A 24,095-nucleotide genomic window follows, 5' to 3' on the forward strand; every position below is an offset into this window, starting at 1 on the left:
AATGCAACGTCTCTATGCGGAAATACTGATTCGAGATATTCGGCAAAGTTGAAGCATGGGTTGAGATCTTTCCCAAATGGCCGTTCAAGTTTTCATATTTTGGTAATAATAGATGGCTAAACTGCTCGATTGTTATCAAAAGAGCCAGTTTTATGGGGGTCCTTCTTCTTCTTCTTGGCATTACGTCCCCACTGGGACAGAACCTGCTTCTCAGATTAGTGTTCTATGAGCACTTCCACAGTTATTAACTGAGAGCTTTCTTTGCCAAAGTTGCCATTTTCGCATTCGTATATCGTGTGGCAGGTACGATGATACTCTATGCCCAGGGAAATCAAGGAAATTTCCATTACGAAAAGATCCTGGACCGACCGGGAATTGAACCCAAACACCTTCAGCATGGCTTTACTTTGTAGCCGCGGATTCTAACCACTCGGCTAAGGAAGGCCCCTTATGGGGGTGTGATATGCAAATACCAAAAAAAAATATAGATAACGATACCGAATGTTCACCTAAGTTGAAGGAAGTGTTGCGTGCCATACAGTCGGCCGAATCACAAATGTTCATGTGGCTGGCAACACTGATTAAGAAGAATAAAGAAAAGATCAAAACCATAAAACTTGAGCGGAACAGAAAAATATAATGCTTAGCATCATAGCAATACTCTTCAACTGTAATCCAGTTTTTCATGAAGGGTTCAAAATTTTGTCGTAGCTGGCAACACTGTTTTAGAGAAATTGGGCCACCAGACAGTACAAGTGTGTATGCAACTATTGTTTTGCGGATATATCAGGATCCTGTCCACTTAGCAAAATAGCGTCTTCGGCAAAGTTGTTCAGATAGCGCTTGAGCTACTGAACAACTTTGCTGAAGGCGCCATCTTTCTAAGTTGTCAGGATCCTGAGATAACCGCAAAACAAATGTTTCATGCTCACTAGCGCCGCCTGGTGGCAAAATTTTGAACCTCATAGCGTTTATAATGATAGTCCTTGAGCTACTGAACAACTTTGCCGAAGACGCCATCTATCTAAGTGATCAGGATCCTGAGATATCCGCAAAACAAAATTTCGATGCTCACTAGCGCCACCTAGTGGCAGAATTTCGCAATTCAATGACCACCATATGTTAGCCCTTGAACTACTGATCAATTTTGCTGAACATCATGATCCTCTATTTTGAATACTTTTTAAGATAATGAGCATTTATAAAAACGGTCGTTAATCTGAATTTCGGTCGTAAAGAAGTGGTCGTAAAACGAACCGTCGGTAAAAACACGGTCGTAAAAAGAGGTTAAAGTGTACTTTTCGTTGATTTTTTCGAAAAATTTCTTTTCTACAAGCTAAAAGAAGAGTAGATCTTGGAATTGGTCCAACACCCGGATCAATTTGAATGGAATTTCAACGTGTTTTTCGACTTTTCGTGTAGTGCGTGTATTCAGTACACTAGGGCGACTGACGGTGGGTTAATAAAATTTTAAATTTGTTTTACCAGATTAGGATGATAGGTACTATTTCATGAACCATTCGCCTTTCATTCAATATTTACTGCACGCGGGTCCCGTTCACGATGCTTGCGTTGGATGCTGCGTGTGGCGCGCAATCTCACGAACACCACCACGTGCACGCGGTTTACTCGCGATTCCGCGGAGATGTTGAAGGTGCTCGCGTACTCGCATATCAAACCACATACCTCCTCTAGATTCATAGTCGTCGTCGTCGTCGTCATTATTTGTGCCTTGAACGTAAACAAAGTAAGCAGTGATTTTGTGCTGTGTCTTGTGTCCATTTTTGTCGAGAGGTGTCAAAAGCGCATCCCGATTTGCTCTCTCTGCTGAATGTCCCGATGGATTCAGGACTGGGTAGCTCTTCGGTGGAGGATGTGGCGTTGGCCGAAAGTCCTGCCGTCGTTCCGGAGCAAGAGCAACAACAGCAACAGCGCCTAAGCTGCTGTCAGACGGCCGAGGGTGGCGATTGTGCGAAATGCGGCGAAACTCGCTCGCTGGACGTCGGCCTGGTGGAGGAACTGAACTCGGTGTTCGAGCGACGTCTTCGGATCGTGGAGGAACATGGGAACGACAGTCACTTCAAGGTGAGTACTGACCGACTGAAGCGTGGCATGCGAGGCCCGCCTTACGGCATCCAAGGTCGCTGAAGCGCGACGAGACGCAACAGGTGGCACGTGTACCTGCTCTCTGTTGATCGCTGGAAGGACCTTGAAATGGGATGCAATAACAATAATAATAACAATTAAAAGGCAATCCCTATATGTATGTACATAATTTCACCTTATTATGGTATTTCAATGCATTGGGATCTCATCATGGGCGTAGTCAGGTAGTTAGGATTTCCAACAGGGGAGGGTTTGCTAGCGACCTCAAAAATTCATTCACTAGGATAACGTATATAATTTGAACATACATACAATTTGGTCAGATTAGTCGTTCTATGATCATTTTCAGTGAGATAGTAAAGCAACTATGTAGAACTGGATATTATATGTCATTATTTAAACATTATGCTACTTATTATTGGTGAGAATTTGCATGAACCTGAAGACGAGCCAGCCACCGAATGCAAAAATGGTCATTTGGCAAAGAAAGTCAATAACTGTTAAATGCTCATTAAGACCATAAGGCTGAGACGCAGGATCTGTACCAGTTGGGACGTAACGCCAGAAAAATAAGATATATGTTAAATCGTTCTAAATCTCAATGTACAAAGTCGCTCATTGAATCAAGGGCTATACGCTACATGTCTGCTCAACTCAACAAACTGCCACTGTGAGGCGCTGGTGAGCATTGAATATTTCCAATTTATGTCTATTATGTCAATTTAGGGGTCTATTTTGTAAATCGAGCGAATTTATGTGACTCGTCTGTTGTCATTGTCGATCAAAGTAAGCATGCATATTTCAGATGTCACCCGTCGACTCCCATGGACCAATGCACGAGTTCACTAATTTGACGTTTGAGCGGTGCCATATTCACTGGTTACCATGGCCACATAAATAACACGGCACCGCTCAAATGTCAAATAGTGAACTCGTGCATTGGTCCATAGTAATCCAGTCACATAGAGTGACAACTGTCGATAAACTCGAGTGACAGAGCCGAGTCGAGCAAAAATTTTGGTCGACAGTGACTCCAGTCGAGTCGTTTTTGGTCAACTCGAGTTATAGGGCCCTTAATCTATGGATGACCCTTTATATGTGATAAGAAAGCAATATTATTTTGTTGATAGTATTTTACAAACTATTATTTGAAGACTTTTATTCGAAATAGTCGAAAAATCATCTTATTTTTACAAACATCATTTTCATATTTTACAACTTTTATTACAACTTGCAAGTTTTTTTTTTCTATCTTTATTAACGAGATTTTTAGCCCTGGGCTAGTTCATCTCGGGACCAACGGCTTTACTTCCCTTCCGAAGGAAGTCGCCACTATAACTATTACGTCATAAGTGACTCTTTCGGGGATGGGATTCGATCCCAGGTCCTCGGCGTGAGAGGCGTGTGTTCTAACCCCTACACCAGGTCCGTCTCCTTAATCGGGGGATGCAAGTATTTATTCACCTCCAAACATGAATTAGACCAAGTTTCCTCAGATAAGATTGACTTTGAAATATATATAGAGTTATGGAGAGAAATTTACCTCTCACGTGACATCGACTAGTGAAGATATTGAGTTATAGGCATTTGTTTACATCGGTGGAGGACCGGTGCTAACACGGGCCTGTCATTTTCATAGAAGAACTGTCAAAGAGCTTCCGAATTAGCTGATTTGATACGTCATGTGAAATGGCCTATAGAAATATCAATATTGACTTATGGAGAGCACGATGTATGGAAATTTGAAGGGACCGAAAAATCCATCGAGTTATAAAGTATATCGAGTTGTGTAGAGTCGACTGTAGTTGCACTACACTGAAACAAGCGTTGAAATAATGAGAACCATGAACAAGTTCTTAATTTTACTTCTAATCACGATTGAGCTATCAAGAACGCTTTTTATTTGCGTTTTGGTCCCTCTCAATCCAATCGCATCGATAGCCGAGCGGTAAGCGTTCGCGCTTGACAATCGCAAGATCCTCAGTTCGATTCTGGCTTGCTGCAAGTTTTTAACCATGATATAGTAATTTTTACTGGTACCATGGTAAAATTGAATGCACAAAATATTTGAAATAAATGCAAATTTAGTCTGCACAAATCAAATGGCGTTATGTATTTAATTTAACCTTCTAATATAGTATTTTCAACTGCCACGCTGTTCTCAGTGTAGGTGAGACTTATGAGCATCAAATACTTCAAACCCATATGACTCTAGTCTAGATTATTTACTCAATCTTGAAGACTGGTGTTTTCGGAAAAGTTGTACTTTCGTTCATCACAGTCAAATTAAATCGTTGTGGTTTTCCATTATCTGGCACTACAGAAATTGGTGATGCTAACGAATACCATTGGTTTCTAAAACGGAATACACAAATTTCAATGATTCCCAACTGAAGAGCAACGTACATTTTTATCGAAAACATCTGCAACTTAGTTATCAGTACACCGCGGTCAATATATTCTCATACACTTTTTCTTTTCTTTGGCATAATTTTATTTAATGTAGGAGAATCCTATTTTTCAGCATGTAGTAGAAACTAACTAACGTAGAATAGCTCGTTTGATGAAGTAGAAAAATGAATTGATAAGATATGTAATGAAAACGTCCATTGAAGTCGTATTCTGTACTTAAAATGAATTTTTGATCATATTGGTCTGGTTTATGAAGTAAAATTCAAAGCATTAATAAACAAATTTCAGAAAGTTTAATTTTATCATATTGCGTTTTGAAGAGACAAATATTAAGAAAATAGAATAAATAGATGTGCGATAACTGCAGATTGAATTTGGCTCTGCCTATGAGCGTGCCGCTGGAAACAATTTTTCGTAAAGTCTTGATAATTTCAAAATATTGTCTGTGATGAATCAGTATTATAACACCTTTTAAAAAATGTAATCACCAATAATGTCAGTTAGACTGACAGTTTGACGCATGAAAATATGTTACCTCGAATTTGTATGAGAATATATCTGACACGGTGTATTTCGATATAAAAGATTTTAAAATATTTAGCTCACTAGCTCCATCACCAGTGCATTGATGGCGATAGATTATAAATATCACTGATGGTTTAAGTTCAGCTTTAAATTATGCAAGTAACTTTTTTTTCATACAAAAAGTGTTGTGGAGGGGGGTAGGGGGTTGAAAATGTTCAATTTCAGCGTTACGTAATGAATGGATGCTTCCTTATACAAAATTTAAAGTTAATTTGATTGTTTTGCAAGTGCTCATTCTTCTGCGCGGAATATGGAAAAGCGTTAAAAAAATGCGCGGAATTAGGCAATTTTAACGAGTGAACTATTTCAAAAAAAAAACACAATTGTAACGTGTGAATACAGTCTAGTTTATATTTTTGCCATAATCTAAAATAGATTTGCTAGCGATCCACCCATAAAGCTTTTTTGTTGATGCAATACTAATTTTTAATTAAGCATTTGAAATGTTTTATTCGTTAACTGCGCTGAAATACGGCACTTTACGGTACCTGGGGCAATATGTGGGGCTTTCCCAGAAAAGTTTCTAGCAAAATCCTTGACAGAAACTTTTGGATTTGCTTGATAGATTTCTGACAAATTCCTTGAAAGATTTTTTGCGGACTGTTGATAAAACCTTGGAATAATTTCTGGTAAGAGCTTGCTCAGTAGTTTGGAAGTTTGGCGAACTTCAAGAAATAGGGTGCCGGTGCCATTAGTGGACTACCTAAGCTATAAAAAATCATAACAAAATAACGAAAAGCCTTAACAAAGATCTTTTGGCGTCAACAGAAAGATTTCAACCTCTACTATATGGGAAAAATATAAAAAAGTGATAATATTTTAACATAAAATTGCTTGAGCCACTATTGGTACACGTGTTCCGGTAGTTGCGCTAGTGCTCCAGTAGTAGACGTTCGGAAGTGATACAAGGAATTTTCAACAAAACGGTAAATTTTTACATAGGTTTAACATTTTTCCCTCGGAACAGCAATTATTATCTATCGAATGAAGCAGAAAGATCATCTCTAGGGCTTTTCTTCATTTTTATACATCCATTTTAAAAACTGCTTCCATCCGTTGATCCACTACTGGAACACGACGGCTACTACTGGTGCAAGAGAGCAAATTTTTTGCATAAACTTAATTATTCATATGACTTTTTGATAAAATAAAAAGCTGAAATTTGGCAAATCGACTAAACTAGAGACGATCTATCCATCAAAAATACCACATGTCGTTTTTATCGAAAAATGTTCGTTTTATTCCATAGTCCAATCTACTGGTACATTACAACCATTGGTACCGGCTCCCTATATGTTCTATGACGAAATTATTGCACAGTTTGAAAAAAAAAAAATCAAATACAAGATTTATAGCTGCAGCGAAATTTCATTCATTCGCTAGAGGGGGATGCTAGGTGCTGAATAGAATGCGTCATTTCAAACAATAATGTATTGACTTGTTATTACGATTGATTGCTTTGTTTTAATTTTTAGATTGAACTGTATGAAGACTGGGTCAAACAGTTGAGGCTGGTCAATTTGGACTTGGTAGGAGCTATAAAAGAAATGCAGGACACCTGTCGCGATCGCTTAGAGCTGATGAGAGCCAACTATAAGAAGAATTTGGCGCGCCTTGGACCGCAGACGCTGCAGCGTTTGGAAAATGACAGGAGCAGCCTAGTGGAGGTGATACGCAGAGCTTGCAGCACCGGCAAGTGGGACATGAGCGGAATAAAACTCTACGACATTACTTTGGATCAGCTATTTGGTGAGAAGGCTGACGTTGGCGGTCAGGCTCCAACTGGTACCGTTAGTTCTGAGGTACCCACAATCTCAGTGAATCTAGAAGTTTCATCGAATTGTCAGTTAGAAAATCCGCAAATGGATGATTTGCAGCGTCAACTGGAGATGAAAGAAAGGTACAGCACTCATACCATTACTTACTTTAAAGCTCAAGAATCCATCATTCGGTGTCCGGCCATTTGGCCGAACGCCGTTTGGCCGAACGCCGTTTGGCCGAACGCCGATTGGCCGAATGCCGTTTGGCCGAACGCCATTTGGCCGAATGCCATTTGGCCGAACGGGTCATTTGGCCGAATGCCGTTTGGCCGAACCACGAAAAAAAATTGCTTCAACACTGATAAGTAGGAGTCATAACTAATCAGGTGATTCATTTGTTGATTTTGATAATATGGCCGAACGTCATATTTGTCGCTATATTAGTGCTCCAAGAGAATAATTAAAACGACCCGTTAATTCAGGTGTGTCAAGACTCTAAGCTGATGTGTTGGTTTGTTTCCGGATTATCATCGGTGTGCTAGGTTTACTCCTGATTGATTTTCATCAGAATTTTTTTCTTCTTCTAATCATAGGCTATTCTTTCGATTTGTACTGGTTCCATAATTGTTGGCAATAATAAATCTTATTTGTTTTTATTGGGAATTTTACCATCTTTAAATTATCGACAGTTCTTTGTAGTTATACTGATATAACAATTATTTGCATTACACTTGCTTTAGTTTTTATAAGAGATTTTTCCTTCTTTTGATCATAGGCTGTTCTTTCATATTTGAATATTTTTCATAGTTTATTGGAATTATGGCTTCTAATACGCTCATAAAGAGTCTAATTAAAAACATATTTTTTAGCGCAAGGGTTAACTAAGGAAAGATTTCATTCTCCTCCAAGATTAACTCTGCACCGTTGCTTTCGTATATCAATAAATCGTACGATTCAGTGAACGTCAAATAGCAGGGTGGCCACCGAACCGGGAGAAACGGGAAAAGCGGGAAATAGACGGGAATTTGATTCCACCGGGGAAAAAGACGGCAAAAACCGGGAATTTGAGATGACTACTAGTGTTGAACGAAATTTTGGAGCTACAGACCAGAAGTCGTAGAAAACCGTTATGTTCGAATAACACATTGGAATGCTTAATTTTTTTAATGAATTAATTTCTACTTTCTACACTATGTGTCTTAAAAATGTTCGACTATCCTCACAACATCGTTAACCAAGTTTCGAAATATTTTTCAAATCTTTCCAATACTGTCAAGGTAACATTTTTTAACCTTTTCTCTAATATTTTTGACACGATGTTTTGAATCGAGGTACAATATTTTTTTCTTACAATCAATTACAGTTAACTCTCCCTTACTCGATAATCCGCATCTCGATATCGAGTTAGTGAACCATAGTAAAAGTTGGTTTTCATGGCTAACTCGATGGTTCCTTGGATCGCAGTTGCACTGGATTTGTGTTCTGTAACTCGATACCTCCCTAACTCGATGGTCCCTTCAATAACGAGTTAGGGAGAGATGACTGTATTTTAAAAAAGTATCTAATATTTCATTCTTTAAAAAATTGACAAAAATAATAAAAAATAAAGTAGAGATACATGCTTCTACATGTGTGGCTTCGTTAAATTTCACCTTAAACTTCACACTTAGAATAAATCACAAATTTCTGTGCAATTTCACCGAATATTGATGTTTTATTTCATCGATCAATCCATGAATTTTCCAGCTTCAGCTGTCAAAAGTATTGAATAGTTCGGAGATATTTTACGAATTTCCGGTGATTTCTTCTTCTGAATAGCGAGAACAAAATTAGACATGTGATGATTGAAGTGAAGTCCAATATATTTATATAAATATACAAAAAACAAAAACTTTAGCAGAATTCGTAATTATAAATACGCCGGCCACACCTTATGATTTCACAGATTTTCAGTGTAAATTTCGGTATATGGTAAAAAGATTGATTTTCATCGAGCTTCATGTCAGTTTCACAAACTTTTGTAATATTTTAGCTTTCACCGAATTTTTGACAGTTATGTAGAAACCACTGTTGTTCCACAGAAAAACCTGTTGAATCATATTTCACAGATTTTTCTTTCATTCTAAGTGTGTTGTTTGCTTTGGAGAACTCTTTACTTTCATGAAGAAAAGATCAAAAGATTAGAAATTGAGTTGAAATATCTTCAATTAGCTATATCAAAAACCGGGAAAATGTTGGCGATTGTACCAGGAAAACCGGGAAAAAAGCGGGATTTTCAAAATGAAAATATGGTGGCCACCCTGAAATAGGCTCACTGTTTCTCCGTCGAGAAAAGAAGAAGCCAAAACTCGTGTTTGCTAGAACTATGAATAAAATCGCTTAATACGATTCGAAGCATTGAAGCGAACCGATGCTACAGAAGGACGATAAAGTCTTAAACTGTCTTTCAGTTGCTGTCAAAAGCTGACAACAAACGCAATGCGAAAACCTCTGCTGGCTACTATTACCGCTAGCAGAGAAGTTAATACAGTGATACCTCCATGAGTCGATGTTCCATGACTCGATATCGACTCATGGAACCATACTAAAAACAGAATTTCATGGTTACTATGATGGTCCCTAGAAGCCACTTTCCAAAGGATTGCTGTTCCATGACTCGATATTTCCATGAGTCGATGGTCCCTTCAATATCGACTCATGGAGGTTTCACTGTAATTGTTTTCATTTATGATGTTCTTCTTTCAGCATTGACTATTTCTTGAACTAATACTAAAGAGCTGATTTATCCTTCTTTAAGAATAAATTGTTCTTTGAAATTCATTGAAAATTCATGTTAACTATTATCTATCGTCAATTATTTTCAATTTCGGCCAAACGGCAATCGGCCAAATGGCATTCGGCCATATGACCCTTTCGGCCAAATGGCGTTCGGCCAAACGGCATTCGGCCAAATGGCGTTCGGCCAAATGACCCGGAACCATGGATGATTTGCAGCGTCAACTGGAGATGAAAGAAAGGTACAGCACTCATACCATTACTTACTTTAAAGCTCAAGAATCCATCATTCAATCATCAGCAATCATCAAAAATTTAAAACCAGCTTTTTCGTTCAAATTCGAAGAAATCCTCATGGAAATCTATCATCATATTACAAATGGCAAGTGCAATACAATGATAGATTTTCTTGAACTAAACTTCCATTTTGAGCTAAAAATCTGTTTTTGAAAATTTGTGAAACGATGATTGTTAGTTTCCTCTTAATTTTGCTGGTCAAACGCCCCTCAGAAACACAGCTGCGTTACAATGTTCCCCTAATTCAGTCGATTTAGGGCCGTTTGTCTCCAACGTTTCCTAGATCTTGCTCCACTTGGTCAATCCTCTTAGCTCGCGGCGCTCCTCTGCGTCTTGTATCTGCCGGAATAAAAGAAAAAGCCATTTTCGTAGATTTTAGTAAGGCATGATCAAAATATGCCCACCCATTGTACCCTTCCATCCATAGCGACTATCTAGATACTGCCACCGAAGAATTGCGCCAGTTGTAAGACAACGTCAAAGATATTGCTTGACACATGGCGTTCAAAAACTCCTAGCGCTTGCAGATCCTTCTCGAGCACTTTCCACATCTCGTCCTCGCAGAGGACTACCGATATTTTTTTATATGGTACACTTGGTTCGGAGGTGAAGTTAACCAGTTGTCAGTGTCTTGTGGAGTTCATAGTGTACACGACTTCTGGCAATAATGCGTCTCCGAATTTTTATGCTGCAGTTGTTATCCGACGTCACCAAAGATCCTTGCTATATGAACTCGATTACAATCGCCTGAAACGTGTTTCTGACGATATCGACGTCTTTAGCGAAGCATATGAACTGGGTAGATTTATTAAAAATCGCGAACCTTTATGTTACAGCCCGTACGATTTATAACAACTTAAAGCTGAACAGGATACAAGAAAGACCATCGCCTTGTCGAAGTCCCTTGCGATTCCGATAACGCACCCGATATCTTCACATAACACTACATCATACATTGTTGCCTTAATCAAACTTGTCAGTTTCCCGGGAAAACCGGTTTCGTCCATAATCTTCCATAGCTCAACGATCGATAGTATCGTATGTGACCTATGATTAGATGGAGTGTGGGCAATATGATACTCGCAACACTTTTGGAGAATCTGCCGTAACTTAAAGATTTGGCTTGTTTTCGACAGACGTTCGGTGCAGACCGTTACCCAACTTGTCCGGGCATATCTCAATAATTTCTGCTCCAATGCCATCTTTTCCAGCGGCCTGCTGTTAAATTCATCCTTGACTTCACTTAAGAGACGGCACATCGCCTTCGTCCGCCGGATCGATATAGCTATGCTTCCTGTCATCTTGGTCTTCTGCCTCCAGGCCATTCATTTCGGATTTTTTACTGCTGCATCAACGACCGTAATGCGTTCTTCTCGTCTGAAATCGTTCGACACTTTTCGTCAAACTAACCGTTCCTTCGATGTCTTTCCACAAACCGTTGACTTCCTCTGCTATGCTCTTAATGGCTGCTTTAAGTAGTAGCGATATCTGGCAGTCCGAGTCGCTCTAGATTGTACCGAAGCTGGCGTCGGTAACGTATGTTATTCACAACGGATAGTCTTTGGTGCACCATAACCATATCTAGGATCGTTGATTAGAATCGTTGTTAGCTGTGACGTGACGCCATTAGTTGGATAGCTATCGAACTCTTACTCGAGTTGTGCGTAGAAAGTGTCCTTTTCGTCATCGCTTTCCTAGACGAGAGCTGTGATTGTTTATAATGTTGAAAATGTAGAAACGGCCTTTAATTCTTATTCACGCACATGCTAAGTCGAAAAGAATGTGGGTACCTACTTCCTGAGAAATTGTTAGTTCGTGGAGGTGATACTTTACCGCCAGAGCCTAGTAATCATACATTGTCATTGGTAATAATTTTAATCATGATCCTATCTAATTATAGGCAAATAAAACACCTAGAGCAATTACTCCAGGAACATCTACCTTCGTTGGGTAGCAGTGCCAATGAAACAGATCCAGATCTTCGCTTCGAAGGATGTGACATTGCTAATCAACCTTTGCTCCAGAAATTAAGGCAAATGATCGAACGGAAGGATCAAGAGATCAAAAGTCTGAAGGATAAAATTGAAGAAATGGATATATTTTCACAGGTAAAATGTGCAATGTTAAAATCCTTTCGTTACTCAAAATGAATTTTATGCCTTCTTTAGTTTGATTCCGATGTGTCGAAATCGTTGAGCGAGTTCAAGCTGGAGGATTCAGATGCATCAAACAGAAAACTGCTGCAGCAGTTGCAGAATTTATCGCGCGTTAAATCCGAACAGCTGGATACCGTTGTCGAGGAAAATGAGAAACTTCGGAGGGAAAACGGGGAGTTGAAATCCAAATTCAATCAACAGGTAAGTGGATTATTGGTTGTTGGAAGTTACCCGTCCAAATCCTACTAGGTTTACTCCTTTCATCTCGCATATGAACCACTTCCGCAGTCAAATCGCGATAACGAGTCATTGATCAATGAAATCAAAGATCATTACGATAAAAATTGTCGACTGCAGCAAAAGCTCAATGATGTCGAACGGTTGCTACGGGATGCCACTTCCGCGGTAACCCATCGGAAAAAAGTGATCGACACCTTACGGCGGGATAATGCGGAACTGAAAAAGGTATCGTTTTGATTTTTTTCACTAGAACCCTTGGTGTTGGTTTTGTATTACGTGTACTAACATTCGTTAGTTGTTTTTACTAATATGGGGATTTTTCATGTTGTCTATAGCTTTTGAAGCAAACTAAACTGTTCGACACTAAGCATGAGAGTGGTGACACTGAAAGCATTTCTGGTGCCTCCAGTAGAAAGGAAAGCGATTGCATATCTTGTGACAGCAAAGTGCGAGTTAAGAAGCGCTCAAGCAAAATTGAAGTCATTGGTGATCAGTAGAAATCTAAATTATTTTCGTTGTTTGAATAGAAATATATTTTCGTTGTATTTATTGCGTTATATTGAAGCTGTTTTTATACATAAGGCTATGATTGAAATGCGTTCGGATCTGTTCGGATGCACTAATGCAAAGCGTTTCTGACCGGTCAATCTAAGCTGGTAGCGACTAAGTGTTCTAAAAATTTGAACTTCAGAGCCCTCATGCGGGAAAAAAAATGAAACAGAATCCAAAAAATAACCGGAGAGAGACCAATCAAGAATTCAAAAGATTCCAAACAGAAACTAGCATAATGAAATGTTTGCCTGGGTATTATTTCGAAGATTTTTTTCCAGAAATTTCTCAGAAAAAAAAATTCAAGAAATTTCCAAGTTTTCTACAAATTTGTCTTGTGAATCTTCCATAGGTTTTCTCAGAATTTATTCCAAGATTTCAAAATTAAATTTCTTCCATGCATTTTTTAGGATTTTATTCAAATAAGTCATTCATGATTTTTTTGAAGATTCAGCCAAGAATTTCTCTGAAGATACTTGTGAGAATTTGGCCTTCATATTTGGCTCCAGGGGCCAAGATTTAAGTGAGTAACGACATTACTAAATGTTGTTTACATGGGTGATCAATGCTACTCCATATTCGTCATCAAACGTCAACATCCCACCGCAAAATCGCTAGTGTTTGGAGGGGATTTTAACCTCGAAATTGCCAAATAACCTCCAAATCATCACCTCCAAGTTAGTTCTAATGAACTCCGTTATACGAAATGTGATGGCGTGTCGATCGTCGCAAGTTTATCGTTAAACAGTCAATAAGCTAAAAGTGTATATTTTGATTAATGATGTGTGTTGTTCCCTAGTATATGAATTATGAATTCTAGCAATATCAGCGTTATTTGCCGTAAATTATATTTTATCCGTTTTACTCAATCTCCGTTTTACTCAATCTCCCCTAGACCCATTGTCACACCCATCGACGGTACCTCGACAATCCCTTGAACCGCAGTTGCACTGATTTTAAGCTCTATAATAGTGCTCAGAGAAATGTATAAAATTTCGAAATAATACCTGCAGATATATACATAAAAGGACCGTATGAAGTTTATTCAACAACTAATGTATTCCACAGTACCATCACTAGCGTGGTTCAGGGGTCTATTTTGTAAATCGAGTAGATCCAAGTGACTCATCTGTGGTCACTGTCGATCAAAGTAAGCATGCATATTTCAGATGTCACCCATCGACTACCATAGTAATTCAGTCACTTAAAGTGACAACTGACGAAAAACTCGAGTGACAAGGCTGTGTCGAGTGAAATTTTTGGTCGACAGTGACTCCAGTCGAGTCACTTTGGTCGACTCGACTTATAAAATAGACCCCTCAATCTTGGTCCCGAGATGAACTAGGCCAGGGCTAAAAATCTCGTTAATAAAGATAGAAAAAAGTAGAAAAGAATCATCGGTCTCAAAATAACATCCTGTAAAAAAAATGAGAATTTTTGGTAAAGGTTTGGAGGTGGTATAAAAGGCGTAAGTGCAGTTTTTTTTTCCATTTAGTAAACTTTTCAAAGTTTTGAAAGTATGCTTTTCAGGTTGTTTTGATGATTTTAGGACTAAGGGGCCTATTTTGTAAATCGAGCAGATTCATGTGACTCGTCTGTATTCATTGTCGATCAAAGCAAGCATGCATATTTCAGATGTCACCCGTCGACTCCCATAGTAATCCAGTCACATAGAGTGACAACTGTCAAAAAACTCGAGTGACAGAGCTGAGTCGAGCAAGTTTTTCGGTCGACAGTGACTCCAGTCGAGTCATTTTGATCGACTCGACTTATAAAATAGACCCCTTAGGTATTTGCTGTGATAATGAAACTTATCTACTTGATGATGCATCTTTATCGAAATAACATCGGGTAATTCAGAACGTCAAAAAATAATCCAGTCCGGTCTGTCTGAACTCTGACCAGTTCTGAAATAAATTATATCCACTGAAAAAGGAATACATGATTTCTTATTTTTAGCAATAACACTTCCTCTTAGAATTCCCACAGGAAGTAGTGGATTACAAGGTAGGTAATGCTTTGTGTTTGGGCATTCTAGAATCCTATATTTTACTTCTGCTGCAACACATGTGTCAGACACATAACTTCGGACTAGTGCGCTATAGAGAAAATGCTTCTTTCTTTCTTTCTGGCGTTACGTCCCTACTGGGACAGAGCCTGCTTCTCAGCTTTTTGTTCTTATGAGCACTTCCGCAGTTATTAACTAAGAGCTTACTATGCCAATGACCATTTTTGCATGAGTATATCATGTGGCAGGTACGAAGATACTCTATGCCCTGGGATGTCGAGAAAATTTCCAACCCGTAAAGATCCTCGACCGGTGGGATTCGAACCTATGACCCTCAGCTTGGTCTTGCTGAATAGCTGCGCGTTTACCGCTACGGCTATCTGGGCCCCTTAGAGAAAATGCATTTGACGTTAAATACATCGTTCTACATCTGTATTTGGATTCGATGTACATAACCAACAGCAGAAGAAAAATATCGTAAAACATAGTGCACAAGCCACTACAGGATGCAGATAAAGTACCTTAGGGGTCATGCACAAATTACGTCACGCTCCGAGGGGAGGGAGGGGGTCAAGCCAAGCGTGACAAGCCTTACAAAAAATCGGAGGACTCATACAAAAAACGTGACAAAGGGGGCGGTCAAAAAAGTTGAAATTTAGCGTGACATAATTTGTGTACCATCCCTTAGGTCAAAAGCCTCTCAAATAAAGCCAGTTCTCTCAGTTCTAAAATTTTTTTATAGGCACTGTGATGGAGTTCATGCAGAAATTCACACAGGATTTATAAAATTATATAATAAACTAGTCAATCCGACAAACCTTGTTTGTCTCGCAGTAGGCTGTCCGATAATGTGAAACAAAATGATACTACACGGTAAAAAATAAGCACCATGCTATCAATAGTTCTGCACTTGGTTTCGCACTACTGTTCAATCTTGACAAAATCAAGGTAACAGCACTTGAATTCAACGTTGCATGTTTTGATTTGAAATAAAAAAAAGTTAAAATAAACATTTCCGCCTGACCCAGATTTGAACCGCCAATCTTCGGAGTGCAAGTCTAGTATCTTACCTCGACACCAACTCGCATCTGTTGAAAGGGGTTGAATTGATCTCAATCAGTTTCTACAACGAGCTGTCAATGATTGCTTTCATACAAAAGACATGATGTTCAAAATCAACGGATTTTCACTTCAGAGTCTAGTTCTAGAGACAGTAGAGCAAATCCAAAGTTAGAACCCTTCAAATCATGGTGATTCGTGTTTTGAATTGAGGCAAGTGATCAATCTATTCAATCGAGCGTGCTGATTTTTTACCGTGTAAAAAAGTGTCAGTTTTCTACTCCTGGTTTTCTCAATTTTACCGTGAAGTTCTTCGACTTCTTGTACACACAATCACGTCGGAAAACTTTAAGAACCTATTTGTGAAAGAATCAGGTAAATCCGTTGAGTCATTCTCAAGTTATTTCGTAACATACAAACACTATTCCATTTTTATTTATATAGATAAATTAGGAAAGGCAAAAGCAACGCTGGCGATTATCGCGTAGAGCTTTTATCGAAAAGCGTAGGTGCAGGCGAAAGCTACTTTAAAAAGCCCAGTGAAACATTTCGCAATACAGTGAGAGCCACGAAGAATGATACGCACAGATCATAGTGGGACGCCATTAGAAATTTTAGACGATCACAAGTCGGACAAAACACCAATACACACAACAAAACACAGCCTTTAAACCCTTGAAGAAGGCGAAATATACGCCGAAACGTCGGAGAAGTAGGAGCACAAATCATTTTAGCTGCCTTAAGACTGATAGAGCTGATACAACTTTAGAAAGAAATTAGTCATCACAGTCGAAAACATTCACCTAATTATTGCAGTTATGGCCACTATTCCCACCGTCCCTTTCTACCAATCTATAGAACGCATATGGTCTCCGTGCAAAACAATGAATGAAAAACAAAAAAAAAAAAACCTTCCCCCCTATTGAACCCATCTCACCTTTCATTCTTCTATGCTCTTTCTTATCCATTCTACTACATAGGAGTCCTCTCCAGCTATTCATATGGTCATTCGGGTACATAGTCAGTTAGCGTAACCTAACCAAGGGTCAAAAATCACATGCGTAAACGATACATCAATTAAAAGTGGAGTGGAGATATCACAATTTGGAGGATGTTACGTCCTTAAGATGATTTGTCGAATAATTTCTTTAACAACACATGGAGATAACCACAGATTAACTCGTACAACAATCCTTGCGGGAATCCTTAGAATCCCAGTAAAATTACTCGAGGGCTTTTGGAGAAATTTATGGATAAGGGTATTACACTAGGTATTCTTAGAGGAGATGCTGATAAAAATGAAAGTATGATTTATATTTTTGTTTTCCCGACGTTTCGGCAATTTATATTAGGTTTTTATCAAGGGCAAAATTAAATAGAAATGACTTAACAACTTAAAACATACAACATAATAAGATTTGTATCTTTCGTTCTGAAATTTATTGCCGTAATGCTTAAAATGGTGCTTCTTTTATTCCTATAAATATTGCATATGTGAGCATTGGTGGCTCGGTACATGTACGTTGAGACTTACCATAATATCCAACAGTATCCTAGACCTGTTTTAAATTTACTCAATGGATTTCTGACAAATTGTAGCAAGATATTTGTCATATTTGTTACAGCATAATTCTCTTGGGAATTTTTATGGCATGTTCTAAGCCTTCTTTAGCAGATTTCCAATGGTATTTTTATTTTTGTATGAATCGATATTTGGATGGCGAATTATTTCCGAGTTCGGTGAGTGATTGGCTGATTACTAACACAACCATTAGCTTTAACAGATTCAATTGCTGAAATGATTGTGAAATAAATAGTATTTTTTTCTATTCTACATTTTTTTGTTATGTGTTCATCGTTTCCTCATATGCATTGCGACCTGGTAAAACCATTTCTCGTTACAGTCCCTCACAATATCATCGGACCCTATACTTCTACGCTCGGTTTCGAACCCTAGCATGGATACCGTATCCACGTGTTCGTCCGAGTCGGTTACCTCATTCGGTAGTGTCCGTTCGGATTCATCTTCAAACACCATAACGTCCAAATCGCATCCGGATCGGTTGAGTTCGGTCGGTACAGAACCACCAGAAACGGACCAACTTCAACGACTTCGAGCTGAATTGGGTACCGTTAGCGAACAGTTACGAAAGTTCCAACAGACTAAGCAAGCCCAGGATGATATCATTGCCGAGCAAAACGCCCGATTCGATGCAACTGAATCCGAACTGAAAGTTCTGGTATGAACCTTGGAGTAGAAGCATACCGATTAATTTTAAATACACACGATTTATTTTCAGCGCAAGGATTATGAAAACAATCAGCGAAAATTGTTTCACATGCAAACGGAGATCAAGAGACTGATTACCGAAATCAACAATAACTTAAAAGAACATCCAAAGCTACCGAGCAGTATAGAGAAGTTTATTACCCAACCAGAATTATATGATACCAATCTTGGACGAGCCCAGGAAACGCTTGTCCTTGATTTGCTCAAACAGTACTTGGACGCAATTGTGAAAAGATACAATATTATCACGAAGGAACGGCACGATTTATGTCGGGTAGTTGATGATGCTAAACAGCAAATCAATGGTGAAATTCCTCGTTTGAGACAATTGAGTTTTTAAGCAAATTCCACTCCAATTTCCGTTTCAGATCTACAGCAAGAAAAAGAGCACTGTGACTATCAGATCGCACAACTTACGTCCGAATTGCGTGCAGCGAGCAGTCAAGTGTCGGTCGATACCGATGAGAAAGAGACTTCAATCGATTCCGACATCATGCCGGTGGATAACGACATAGTGAGTCATCACCCAGAAGAACTCAACAACTGAAAATGATCTTGAAATTTGTTTTGTTTTTTTTGTCCAACAGCTACAAGCCAACGAGACTCTGAGCGCCCAACGGATGCGAATGCAAACCGTTCTTCGTGATATTTCAGCGGAAATCGCCTATCTGGTATGGTTGATTGTTTACGCCCCCCTATCATTTGCTTTCGTTTATATTCTTAGGTTCAAAGTAGTTGCTCTCGAAGACCTGTTTATCCCAAATTTATCGCACGCGTAAACTATCTGTTGGATTCTGATCGGGTTCGTAAATAAACATTTTCTGCAGTCAGTAGTGGAAGCAGTAAAAGTGCGAGCGCCTCACTTTCGTTTCGGTGATAGAACGTGCCTCCCGTCGAGAGCAGACTCGTGTGCACGCGACGCAGCTCAAAGTCTAACCCACTTAAAAGGCGGTTCCCGGCTTCAACGGTTTCTATTAATAACTTCTATGTTAGTTGCACATCTTTACTCGGGATGCACGTCGAAAGTGGTGCATTTTCTCCATGCCGTGTCCATTCTTTGACATGTGGCGTAATCCCACCCGGGATTGAATTCTATTTTTGAACAAGTGTACTCCATAGTGTGCGTTCTACTTCAAATTAACTGTTGAATGGTAATGTTATGAATATCATGAACAAATTGCACTTCCGTTTGAGCTGAATATCAAAAGCTACCTAATTGATCTATATATCAGTATATTATAACATCAGTTAATGGGTTTTCACTAAGATTCATGGCCTTTAATTTACTTATTAAATTTATTGTCCTAGGCGCCTCATTGAATTCAAATCAAACTTTTCCACTTTAAGCTGCTTACAAACAAATACTGAAAAGGCATCAAACTTTAAGTTGTGTATGCTGTACTTGTGTATGATGTACATTTTCAATCTCATATTTGGATTGGAGCTGTGTTTTCCTCCAGAGCAGACTGTAGTGCATCAGGAACATCCATCACGTGTCGGAGATGTTGATGGGGTTCTCATTTCAAGTTGGAACTTCCAACCAATTTGGTGCAGCTGCCATAAGTTTGGCGCGTGTCGCTTTGTTGCATTATGTTCACATGGCAAAAGAGCAAAACGAGACGAACTGGGAAATGTAGTTTTTCAAAAATAAACACCATTCTTTTGTTCGTTAGCTGCATATGCGGATGATATTGTGTAAACAATGCAACGAGAATATTTCTTCAAATGCAATTGAAAAGCTTATATATCTCGCATATAGTATCATAATAGCGTATCTGCAGTGATCAATTTTTCTTCATCTATTTTCTCTTTAGATTGATACACAAAATTCAGTAGATTTTTGTTAGATTGAGCAATGCAGTGCGAGAAATGTAAGGATATAGTTTGGTTTTTGTTATAAAATATCCTTCTAGTATAATGATCAAAAGACTCTCATATCTCGATTTTTTATACAGTTTATTTAATTTATTTAGTTAACATATAAACAGATAACACTGAATCAACTATTTCATACCACAATATTAAACTCGTGTCCGCATCTCCCGTCCTCGGTTCTGCCCCACACTCGCCAAATCGCCCACCTAGCTTGCTGCGCTCCACGCCTACTTGTACCAACTAGATCCGAAGCAAACACCATCTTTGCAGGGTTGCTGTCCTACATTCTTGCACCATGTCCTGCCCACCGTACCCTGCCAACTTTGGCCTGGACAGCTTCTGGATATTGGGTTTGCCGTAGAGGTGGGCTAGCTCGTGGTTCATCTTTTGCTGGCATACAGCGTTTTCCTGCACACCGCCAAAGGATCGTCTTAAGCACCCGACGTTCGAAGACTCCCAAGTGCTTGCAGGTCCTCGAGAATCGTCTACGTTTCATACTCGTAGAGGACTACCGGGTGAATCTTGTTTGACCGCAGCTTCTTGTGGAGACCATAGTAGATCCGACTTGATGCGCCTTCATATTTCACGGCTAATGTTATCAGCCGGCAGCAAGGATCCAAGGTAGACGAACTCGTCGACCACCTCGAACGTATCCCCGTCTATCGTAACACTGCTACTTAGGCGAGCCCTGTCGCGATAGGCCCACCAGCTAGCATGTACTTTATCTTTGTCGCATTCACCCCCAATCCAACCTTTTCTGCATCGCGTTCCAGGCGGGTGTACAGGTCTGCCATCTTTTCAAATGTTCGGTCAACAATGTCCATATCATTCGCGAAGCAAACAAATTGACTGGATCACTTGAAAATCGTACCCTGGCTGTTAAGCCCGGCTCTCCGCGTAACACCTTCTAGCGCGGTATTGAACACAGGCACGAAAGTCCATCACCTTGTCCCCGGCGGGATTTAAACAAATTGGAATGTTCCCTTGAAGACTTCATACACAACTTCCATCGTTGCTACGTGGTCGATACTATAGTATGTCTCCTTGAAATCGATGAAAAGTTGGTTTGGGACCTGGCATTCACAACATTTTTGGAAGATTTTCCGTACAGTAAAGATCTGGGATAACACTTTATAGGCAGCATTTTGGGATCACTCTGACGTTTTCACAATCTGTCATGTCCCCTTTCTTGTTGATGTAGCATATTAACCCTTCCTTCCACACCTTCCCAAACCCAATTATGCGCATCTATCACTGTAAATACACTATGGATCAATGCACGAATTCACTACTTTGGCGTTTGAACGGTGTCGAATTCACTGATCTCCATGGTCACATGATTGATTCATTATGATACTAAATACGAGATTCGATTCAAATGTTTTGCTGCATTAAAAAATTATTGGTTGTTATAAAATAAATAAAGTTTTTAAAATAGACTTCGAAACAAATCTTTTGGTTCAAAGCTAAAGCATTAGCTTTTCTTTTCGAACGATTTTTTTAAAATTAAGTCCGTAATTTTTACGCCGCCTCGGTTGCCGATTTTCCTTCGTGCATCCTGGGTATCCCACATCTTTACCCGAGGCAGTTGGGAAACAACGGGGAAAATCTCTCACTTTAGACACTTCGCGCAGAGCTCAGATTTTTTGTTGGGCGGGATGCGCATTTAGTTTTCGTTCGTCGGTTGACCGGTGCGCGTCGCGTCATGTTCTAGTTCTGTGAATCGTTTTAAATGCGGTTGTGACGAATTTGGGAAAACAGGGAGCAACTGAACAGTTTTTTTTTTTATTGCAAGCAGTTCAACAATGGGAATTTTCCAGATAGGAAAGAATCTGTCAAGCGATTCCATAAGCACGCTTTCGGAGCTGGATGCCACTCCGTTGCATCTTTTGATAGTCGATCTGAAGAAGGAAATCGAATCCAAGGACCAAGTTCTGGCTGGACGTCAGCGGTATATCGACCAGCTTGAGCAAGATGTACTAGTTCACCAGAAAGAGCTACATCGGCTTAAATTGTGCCAGGAAAGGGTGGATGCCGATCGAATTGGATGTGAGAAAAGGGTATGCACCTTTACAGATCATTGACATGTTTTACTACATGAAGTAAAACTGTGATTTTCTTGCGCAGATAACAAATTTGCAACGGGCTTTGCAAGATCACGATGGTACGATTTCGGCGCTCAAAGAGCAAAATGTCGAACTCCAACAGCATCTGGAAGATATGAAAGACACCGTGAGTATATTTCACTTCGCGGTTTGGCTCTATAAATAGATATTGAGGAAACTCAACTCAACGTTCTGACTGCAGTTTTCCGAACTGAGTTGTTGAGAGGGAGAATGGTAACGCTATGTCTAGAAATTCTAGTGTAATCATTTAATGGGCCATTCTGTTGAGTGATTGCCAGACCTATTGGCGCACTAATGGTTACAGAAGTTAATCTTTTGCCTTTATTTGTTGTTTTCGGTTCGACGACGCTCCCTGCCCTGCCTCTGTGGGATTGGTTTTTGTTGGTGGCGCTGGCGCAACAGCTGCAAACGTACAAAGAAAGCATTCGGCGGTTGGGCGACGAGAAGGCAAACTTGGAGGAAGAGGTAAGTGTGCGTTTTCTTGTCTCTCCTTTTTCCCGAGTGGCATCACGAGGTGCCAAGCATTGCATTTTCATCTTTAAGCCGGTTTAGAGTAATGTGGGGCAAACATTCGAGTAGAGCAAAAGTAAAATATTTTAAAGATATCTAGCTCCAATCAAAACTAATGTTATAAAAATCATGGTAATTTAAATGCTGTCCAAGTAAGAGACTTTCACTCCACATATCTTTATGGAAATTCATTGAAATTTGGAAGGACGATGTTGCAAGGGAGTCTCCGGGCTGATCATAAGGATGCTCTGTGGTGTATTATTGTTAGCATAAATGTTTGGCAACCATTTTTGGCCCATAGTGGGATGAAATTTTGAGTCACATATGGTCGGTTTTGAGACAGACCGGACTAGATGATATTTAAGCGTTCTAAAGATTCGCTAAGGGCTCCATCAATTCTGATTTTTCCGATGTACTTTCGATATAGATGTATCATCAAATAGATAAGTACAAGTATTACAGGAAAAAATGCTCAGATTTTGATATTTCGAATGCCTAAGGTACGTTTTCCTGAAACCATTAAAAAATACTTGGTGCGGTCTATCTGAACACCGACCATATCATTTCGTGGAAAACTTGCAAATTGGGTTTTTTAGCAATGATAAATTTACAGTTTTTAGTAGCTTGATCGTAAGAATACATTTTCTTAAGTATTTCACAATTTTATTGCGCTTTAATATTCATACAGTTTTTCATATGTTGTGGTGGAATTTTATGTGAAACTGGCAACACTGAGTGGTAGAAATAGGAGAAGTGAAAAGTGAACTCGAAGTGTTGGGAGCCCGCATCATAGGCTGCTTCTAGTGTATACCAAAATCATTGAAGCTGCTACCACTAGAGCTGCTTTCAATATTTGATTTATTGCGCCAATGTTGACGGTTCCCAAAAAATATCTTGATTATGATATTACAAATGTCTAAAGAAGATTGTAATCTGTAGACTCAATGACATTTCAATTCACATATTGACAGCTCGTCTGGAAGTAAAATTTACCATACTAAACGCGTTTCAAAAATAATTCCAGACCACGAAAAATTTTAAAATTTTGGATTCTAGTTCAACTTTTACCGTAGAAAACGAAAATGTAGAAAACTTGATACCCTTAAACGAGTCAATAGTTCATTTCACCGCGAAATTCTCTCTCTTTAGCTCTTCAACAAAACTTGAAAACAATGGAGCCAGTACCTGTCAACTTTGACGTGTACTGGCACTATCGTTTTCAGATTTTTCAAAGGAGAGAAAGAGGGCGATTTCTGATGACGTCACCGTGCAATGGGCAATTGCCTAAATCCTACATACAGTCGACTCTCCACATCTCGATGTTCTACATATTAATATCTCTCCTTA

The 24,095-nt window shown here is 39.3% G+C and overlaps 1 protein-coding gene across 7 annotated transcripts in view; it reads left to right on the forward strand.

Moving 5' to 3' along the window:
- The first annotated feature begins 1,676 nt into the window (after nucleotides 1-1,676).
- The window catches only part of LOC5568871 (ELKS/Rab6-interacting/CAST family member 1), a 51,551-nt gene continuing 29,132 nt past the window's right edge, over nucleotides 1,677-24,095 (forward strand). For 4 of the 7 annotated variants that reach the window (XM_021846463.1, XM_021846464.1, XM_001652543.3 and 1 more), the window contains exons 1-12: nucleotides 1,678-2,085; nucleotides 6,579-7,003; nucleotides 11,836-12,043; nucleotides 12,104-12,292; nucleotides 12,380-12,556; nucleotides 17,852-18,187; nucleotides 18,248-18,542; nucleotides 18,606-18,751; nucleotides 18,825-18,908; nucleotides 21,933-22,172; nucleotides 22,240-22,344; nucleotides 22,641-22,703. In XM_021846463.1, the coding sequence (XP_021702155.1) occupies nucleotides 1,840-2,085; nucleotides 6,579-7,003; nucleotides 11,836-12,043; nucleotides 12,104-12,292; nucleotides 12,380-12,556; nucleotides 17,852-18,187; nucleotides 18,248-18,542; nucleotides 18,606-18,751; nucleotides 18,825-18,908; nucleotides 21,933-22,172; nucleotides 22,240-22,344; nucleotides 22,641-22,703 (2,514 nt within the window). In that variant the 5' untranslated portion in view covers nucleotides 1,678-1,839. Of the gene's footprint in view, nucleotides 2,086-6,578; nucleotides 7,004-11,835; nucleotides 12,044-12,103; nucleotides 12,293-12,379; nucleotides 12,557-17,851; nucleotides 18,188-18,247; nucleotides 18,543-18,605; nucleotides 18,752-18,824; nucleotides 18,909-21,932; nucleotides 22,173-22,239; nucleotides 22,345-22,640; nucleotides 22,704-24,095 lie in introns of all 7 variants that reach the window. The other 3 variants (XM_021846467.1, XM_021846469.1, XM_021846465.1) reach the window with 2 other exon arrangements.

This window comes from Aedes aegypti, chromosome 2, assembly GCF_002204515.2.
Source record: "Aedes aegypti strain LVP_AGWG chromosome 2, AaegL5.0 Primary Assembly, whole genome shotgun sequence".
Lineage (NCBI taxonomy): Eukaryota > Metazoa > Arthropoda > Insecta > Diptera > Culicidae > Aedes > Aedes aegypti.